General features: G+C 45.3%; 1 protein-coding gene across 1 annotated transcript; it reads left to right on the top strand.

Moving 5' to 3' along the window:
• Window positions 1–2,258: 2,258 nt before the first annotated feature.
• On the top strand, window positions 2,259–4,650 carry snky (ubiquitin protein ligase sneaky). Its single transcript, XM_017244815.3, has 2 exons — window positions 2,259–3,884; window positions 3,941–4,650. Exons 1-2 carry the CDS (start codon window positions 2,367–2,369, stop codon window positions 4,580–4,582), a joined length of 2,160 nt encoding a protein of 719 aa, XP_017100304.2. The 5' UTR covers window positions 2,259–2,366; the 3' UTR covers window positions 4,583–4,650.
• The last annotated feature ends 2,930 nt before the right edge of the window (window positions 4,651–7,580 follow it).

The following is a 7,580-nucleotide window of genomic DNA, read 5'->3' as shown; positions in this document are numbered from 1 at the left end:
CTAATTTAATTTTTATATTTTGTTGCCAGTTCTTATTTTGGAGTTGGAAAAAATATGCAGCTGCATAGTTTTGTAAACTTTTTCGCGGGCCAGAGGAAGAAGGGTAAAAAGTGCTGGAAGGGGCCTTATCGGTGGCTTTCACTCATTTCCCCACCGCCCTTTATTATCATAATTTACGCAGGCCCCGGGGCGTGGCCTCCCGACTAGTGCATTTGATGGGTAACATGATGAATTTTGACAGGGCACAAGTCCGAATTGGCCCATAAATTCATCCGCTCGGACATTTTCAAATGTTTCACAATTTTCCATGCGTTTTGTGATCATTTATTTGCATACCTAATGATGTCCGGCCATCCCGTCGTCGAAATAAATCGTCAATCAATTTTTGGTGGGCCTTAGATAGGATCTGGGCCATGTTCCTATCGCCATAACGAATGCAATTTGTGGCAACCAAATCGACTAATTTGGCCAACGACAAAAAACCACTTAAAGTTAAAGCGATTTTATTGTTCGTTCTTTTTGAATAATATTTTCATGCTGCTTGGAATTCTTCAACCTTGTTGAGGTCTTACCAAAAATATTTCATAATTTTCTGGCTCTGCCTTTTGGCCAGAATCACCCAATTAAATTTTTGAATTTTTGCGATGGCCAAAACCAAAACATTTCCGACCAAAGTGGCCGACAAGAGACAATGACAAGGATGTCAACGTTGCCGCCTTTTTAAAACGCAAATTCCATGGAAGCAGTCAGCATGTCAACGTTTTGGTAGCCGTGTCTGGACCAGGTCCAAAACGTTGCCAACAAGGGGTGGCCAATGGCCATCCCGACCGCCTTTTCCTCTTTTTTGCTGACGGGGGGAGAAGCGGGGGCTTAGAAAAACATGAGAAATTTAAAGAAGCCGGCAGGCTGGACGCCCGACCAACCGGCGAAGGCGAACATCCAGCATCGGGATCGGTTCTGTGGATGTTCTGTGTTCTCGTCCGTCTGCAAAAATTGCAAGTGACAGGCAATTCATCATTCATTTGGTTTTAGTCTTGACTGACTGACTGACCAGCTTTGGGGCTCGGGATCCAGGATTCGGGAGCTGGAGCTGCCGGACGAGGCACGAATGATTGGGGCGACTCCTTTTTTGTCTGTGGCATGCAATTTTATGGGCAGCAAAACTTTTAGCATAGCCATCGCTTTGACAATTTAATGCATTTAAAGCTTTACAAGAGCAGGTCTCTAGTCTGGCCAGAACCCTCGACCAGCCTCGACCGCCCATGGTAAGTGGAACAGTGGAATAAATTGGAGTTTCTGTAAAAAGAGTCTTTAGAGGGCATTGTGTCTGCAATAAGAACCTATCCACCCACTGTAGAGCTGCCTAGTGTTTCGGTCTTTTGGAATTTTAAATTGTTTTAATGCGTGCGTCGAGCATCCTGAGACCTGGGACCACGCCCCGTCTCGTCGTCTACGTCTACGGATGATGTCGTCAAAGTGGTGGAGTCCCCCAAGCCCTCTTATCCTCCTCCTGCTCCAACAGGATCAATCAATTTTTTAGCACACTCGAACCCGAGGCGAAGCTGATGAAGTGCCGCCTCTGGGGTTTGGAACTGATTCTTTTCCCGAGTCCCGGATGCTGTTTAATATGCAGCGAGTGACACCGCCAAGCGCGGCGACATTGAGCAACTGCACTGATTTTGGAGCTGGGCGATGGGTGCTGGGTGTCTCCCCCTCCAACTACAATTCCAACTCATCCACCGCTCAGCCCTCTTCTCCCTCCGGACTGCATTCAATCCCATCCATCTTTTATCGGTTGACTGCAGTTCATAAATTTTTAAACGCTCGCCGGCGCGGCGCACAGCAAAACAAACAAGTTTGGGACTTGGATCGGGCGAGATGTGTATGTGTGTATAAATTTCAGTCTGTCTGTGGACAGACACGCATGTAATCAATTTTTATATTTTAGAAGAATCCCCCCAGGTGAGGCAGGTGCTGCTGTGTGTCCAGCTCCATTATAATTGGATTACCCGTTGGACTCGAGTGGAAGACGTTAAACTTTATGCTCTCGCATTTTCCGACTCAGCGAAAAGAAGTCTAGACTAGTTTTGTCTGGGGGGTCCTGGTGAATTGCGAGGATTTTGTATACGGGTATTATCACTTTAAAGTCTGCTAAAATATTTCAATCAGCATCCGCAAAACAGGTTTGGTCTTAAGCCAAAACTTGTGCTGGATTTTACTTCCTTTAAATACTATAACTTAGTAAGCTTGGCAAAGCCTTTTAAGATTGTTAAGATAACCAGTTCAGGATCAGTACTTAACTTAAAACTTTGCAGCTGCGAGACAGGTGCATTCTCTGAAGGATAATCCTGAATATCCTTGGCGGCATGTTTAACTCTCTGATTGGACGCTTTCGGTTCTTGTACTGCCTGATCTATGGCCCTGAAAGCGAGGAGAATATGCGGATCCTACTCATCCGGCGGGTGATTAGCTTCTTCATTGGACTCTTTCTGGGGTACTTGCTCTGGAAAATGGTGGCCCTGAATTTCAGTTTCGGCGTTGGACTCGTCGATCTGTCGGCTTTCACAATCTTCGTCTTGTTTACCGCCACAATGTTTTCCCTGAACTGCGGATTTCGAACAGTGACCTTGCTTATTTTTGTGGCTTTGGTGGGCAGGTCGGGCAGGACATATCTCCGGGCTGTGGTATTTGCCTTTATCATTGCCGGTCCAATCGATAACTTGGTGAAGAATGCTGGCGAAGTTGCCAGAGTCTTTGAGTGCACCACCGTGCTGACCTACAACCTCTCAAAGACCCGCTTTGATCTGATGGCCAAGCCCTTTACGAACACCCTCCAGAACATGAGCGAGGACATGGAGGAAGTGCGGAAGACCTTCGGCGAGCTTCAGGGCGTCCTCACGGATCTCAAGTATGCCGTAGAGCAGTCAGACATTGAAGATGACAAATTCGGAGACGAGGATTCTAAAAATCTATTCCGAAGACTGGCCAGACAGACCGACGAAAGTAAAAGCTCAGAGCGGGAGGAATCTGGGGGCAAGGAACTTCCCACACCCGCCGAGGTGCAGGATCGTTTCAAGAGGAATATGAGGAACCGCTGTAAGCATCAGCTACGAGGCGGCCACCGGGCATGCCAGGAGGTCTTTCGCCAGGGCTACCGCAAGTGCACCACCAACTTCCCCTCCCTGATTTCCAAGGCCGTTTGCTGGCCCTACCGGGTGGACGTCATCTGCGAAATGGATCTCTTCGGGGATCCGGACAGGATATGCGATCCCTCTGATGTGGTGCCGCGCAACTTTGGCGATACATATGTGGGGTTGTTGCGGGCCGAGCAGGAGCTCTTCGACAACAGCTCCCAGATAGAGGTGTCCTACCAGCTGAAGAACGAAGAGGTGGCGAAGTCTCACATCCAGTCCGCCCAGCGTACCTCGCAGGCTTTTGCCGAGGACTTTGAACGACGTCGACGTATATTCACTGGGGTTATGAGTGTCCTTCAGAAGTTCCTGTGCCTGTTTATCCTTCGAGTGGTCTACGCTTCCATTTACTATTTTATTAAGTACCGCACTGATGTGGATTTTGATAATTTTTACATCACCGACTACTTCAGACACGTGGACGAAAGGCGACGAAAGGTACGCAGTGAGTCTGCCATCCTGCCACTTCGCACCTACGAAAAGTCCAAGTATATAGATTTGAAGAAAATCTGTAGTCGAACTTACCAGGAGTCCACCACGGTGGTCTACAGCCTGGTGCAGCTACTCCTGGAACTGGTCTCCGCCGGGCTGTTTATAATGTTAGACAGGATTGTGGTGGAGCTGCTCCTCATCATTCGAAATAGATCCTTGATTACGTATCACCAGGAAGGCGAGCATGAAGTGCGGTTTCATGTGAGTATATCTTTAGAGTGAGTAAGGCTTTAACCAAAAGAAACCTCCTCCACCAGATCAGTGGAGCTGGACAGATGGCCCGCCTATTGCGGACCACAATGCACAATTTCAACATCCACGAACGCGTCTCCACCTCCTTGACCAACCAGGAGTGTCTTCCCAATCCTCATATCCTGCCCCGAAGCTTCTACTACAAACTGTTTTTTATCTACGTAGTGATTGTGGTGTTGATCTACCATGCCACCACGTTTCTAAGGATGCGTCGCCTGATCTGCAGCTACTTCTACTTCAAGCGCGAAAAGCAGCGCATCCTGTATTTGTACAATCGAATCCACCGCCAGAGGATCAGAGCCCTGTACAACTTAATGAAAGTCGCGGAGCGTAATTGGTCCACATTCCGGATCCAGCGGACTGTCAACCTCTTTCTCCGTCTCCGGCTGAGTTTTCCCAAGTATTTTGGATGGCTACGGCATTTCTATTGCGTCAAATACGGTTGCTTCGTGTGTCGGGACCTGGAAGATGACACGTTTATCACTTGCCCCACCTGTGGCCTGCCTTACTGTAAGACCTGTGCCGAGGACCTCAAAAATTCCTGCCTCCATTGTGGCGCGTCTCTCCACAAGTCTACTGAAATGTTACCCTGGGTTTCAGATGACGAGAGCAGTGTGGAGGTTTACTCTTACAGGAAAAAGAAGTAGTCATTATTATTTGAAATGTAACCATCACCATAATACTGAAAGATACATGTACAAATAGAGTTACTTACTCCAACAATCAGTAACAGAATGAAAGATATTTAATGGCATTAGCAAACTTTATCCCATGTGCTAAAAGCCGAGGTAAAAGTTTCTTTTGAAATTAGAAATCCTCTTCGGGAAAAGACATTACAATTATTTTACAAGAACTCCTGAGAGCCCCACCCTGGCACTACCCTTTATTAACTGTCCTTCCGTATGATAATCGTATCTTCAACTTAATTGCCATTTTTCCAGTCTGTCAAACTTAATTCTCAACATTTCTGCCAGCCATTTTCCGACTATTTCCCTGGCCCTGGCCCATGGCGCTGTCTGCCAGTTGTCTGCTGAAAGTTGAGGAGTATTTCTTTGAAAACAACAAACATCGCTCAATTAGTTGTCCACCCTTTTGTCTGAGCAGCCCCCAATTCCCAGTCCGGCTGCCCTCCTGCCCCCTTTTGGCCACATAATTATGCACATGTCTGGTATCGCTCCATGGGGGGGTTAAAAATGGGGGAAAACTTTTTTGTCCTTAGACAAACTTTGCTCAAGCGGCGCTGATTCGATTATGCTAGTAGGAGACTGTGCCGCAGAGGAATTCCAGCACTAGCCAACACCATCGGACGGGATACATGCTGTTCGGTTGCAAGGATTAAGTTACAAAATTGTTAATTAAAAATAATAAAAACGCTAATTGAAGAAATGCCTACAGTAATGCAGGCAGGCGCTCATCTCGGCCTCCAAAGTGAAAGCAGAACAAAAGTTTTTCGTTTGCGAAATTGTCTAGAGTCGAGGGTCTGGAGTCTAGAGTCTAGACTCTGTGGATGGGTTGGGTGAAACTGCTTTCGGCACTTTTCCCGGCCGGGCCGGGGCTAGAACAGTTGCAACAATGCAGAGGACAAAGTCTTCCAGTTTTAATATTCATAAGACTTTTGGCCCAGCCTCTGCTGCTAATAAAATAATTATGGAAATAGGTAATGATGGGTAAGGAAGCACCGCAACCGAAAGGAGCTCCGCATTTCCATTGAAATTTTACATATTTTATTGAAGAGAAGAGGAAAAAAAATGCAAAGTTTTCTTGGGAAAACCAAATACATCGGAAAGTGGGAAGAATCCAAAAATGTTAGTCTTCGGGCTGGTCGGCATGCCGTGTGCAAAGGTGATTATTTGACGTTCACACCTTGTTGCAGTGACTCCCGTCCTTCCCATTTACCTTCCTGGCCCTCCTCCTCCCCGAATCAGCCGAATGGGGCGAGGTCGTCGGCGGTTGTTGTGATCAGCCACAAAAGTGACAGGTGTGACACTCTGCCTGACAGCCCCGACTCCCCTTCATCCACAGTCCCAGACATCTGCCCAGACTATGAAGACGCAACTAGACGAGACATTGGTGGCTACGGAAAAAACGTAAAAACGTTGGAGAAAAACTGAACAAAAAACCAGGAGAATTATTTCCTAGAAACTGCAGACGGATGGATGGATGAACGAGCAATGTAAAGACCAGCTAGCATAAAAAATGAGCGAAAACTGGAGCTGAGTTCCTTAAACGAATTGGTAATGCTCTCTATAAAGTGTTATGAAAATAATAAACTAATAAAATATATATTCAAAAATTGAACTAAAAAAATATTGAGTTTTGGAATGAAATTGTTGAAATACTTCAAGTTGGTAGTCTTTAAAAATGTATATTCCTTTTCTTATAAATGCTATAACATCCCTAGACTTGTTAGTATTTAAAATTTTTAAAACCTTCACACACAAGAAGGTTCACAAACTTTTATATCAAAAATACCAAAAGTGCAAAAGTGCTGAAATATAATCGCCAAGAGTCCCTCAACTGCCTTTATCATCATGGACACAACTTGGCGTTGATAATGAAGGAAGGAGCAGCGAAACGATGGCCCATGGATGGTTAGATGTTTGCTGGTTGGTCAGTGAATTCTTTTGTTTTCCCCATTTTTTTTTGTTACCAGCTCTGTTCCAGTTGTTTGCCTGCAATTTGCGACTCCCAGTGCACAGGCACCAGTGCCCAGTACCCAGTGCCGAGTGCCCAGCAAAGAACCTGGTCCCGGTACCAGATTCAGGGCCAAAGTGAACTATTTAGCGAAGGGAGATCTGGACCGGGCAGGGGGATCCGGCAACAGCAGGTGGTAAAGCGTAGAGGTATATTGTGCGGAACATTTCAATTAGAAAAAAGAGGCAGAAGTGGCTGGGTGGAAGAAACAGAAACCTCGGACCGACAGCCTGTCGTCGCCCCCAAATCCCAGCCCGCTGGTTCGGTCTGCGCCCGCCTTTGAAGTACTTCTCCCGATTCTGACGATTCGCGACTCGAGTCTGGATATTTTTTTTTTGCTCCCCACACCTTGCATTGCTTGCTATTATTTCAATAAAAATTCTTTAATATTATTTTAAGTTTGTTATGGCAGGTTAGTTTCCTTCTTTTTCTACCTCTATTTCTCTTTGTGCTCGTATTTAATCTTTATAATTAAAATTTCAGCAAAAAATGGAAAAAATCCCCCAGAATGGAAAGAGGCGATGAAGATGCCTTCAGCGCAAAGGGCCGGAAACGTTTTCAAAATTGATTAAAGTAATTGATTTGGAAGCGGTTATTCGGTTTTTGCGGATTATTCTTTTTTTCCAGCTACATATTCTAGGTACATTTGTAAAAATAGATTTAATTGAATTTTTATACAATTGTGACAAGAGCACTTGGAGAATAGAGAGCGGTCTTCCAGCAGTAATCTATTTTTAAAAGCCTCTTATAAAACTAATTGAGGGTTGTAGTTCTTCTCAGCAGTGTTTTACTCATATACCTCAAAGAATTATATTTAATTTTTTTTACTTAATAATTTTCTCTCTGTAGAACTAAACCAATTTTCACGGTTTGTTATGTGTGAGCCAGAAATGTGATAACCAACTATCTTTTGATCTTGCCACTTCGCTCACATACGATTCGTTAATTGGA

This window comes from Drosophila bipectinata, chromosome 3L, assembly GCF_030179905.1.
Source record: "Drosophila bipectinata strain 14024-0381.07 chromosome 3L, DbipHiC1v2, whole genome shotgun sequence".
Classification (NCBI taxonomy): domain Eukaryota; kingdom Metazoa; phylum Arthropoda; class Insecta; order Diptera; family Drosophilidae; genus Drosophila; species Drosophila bipectinata.
This window is presented reverse-complemented; position numbering and strand designations above follow the sequence as displayed.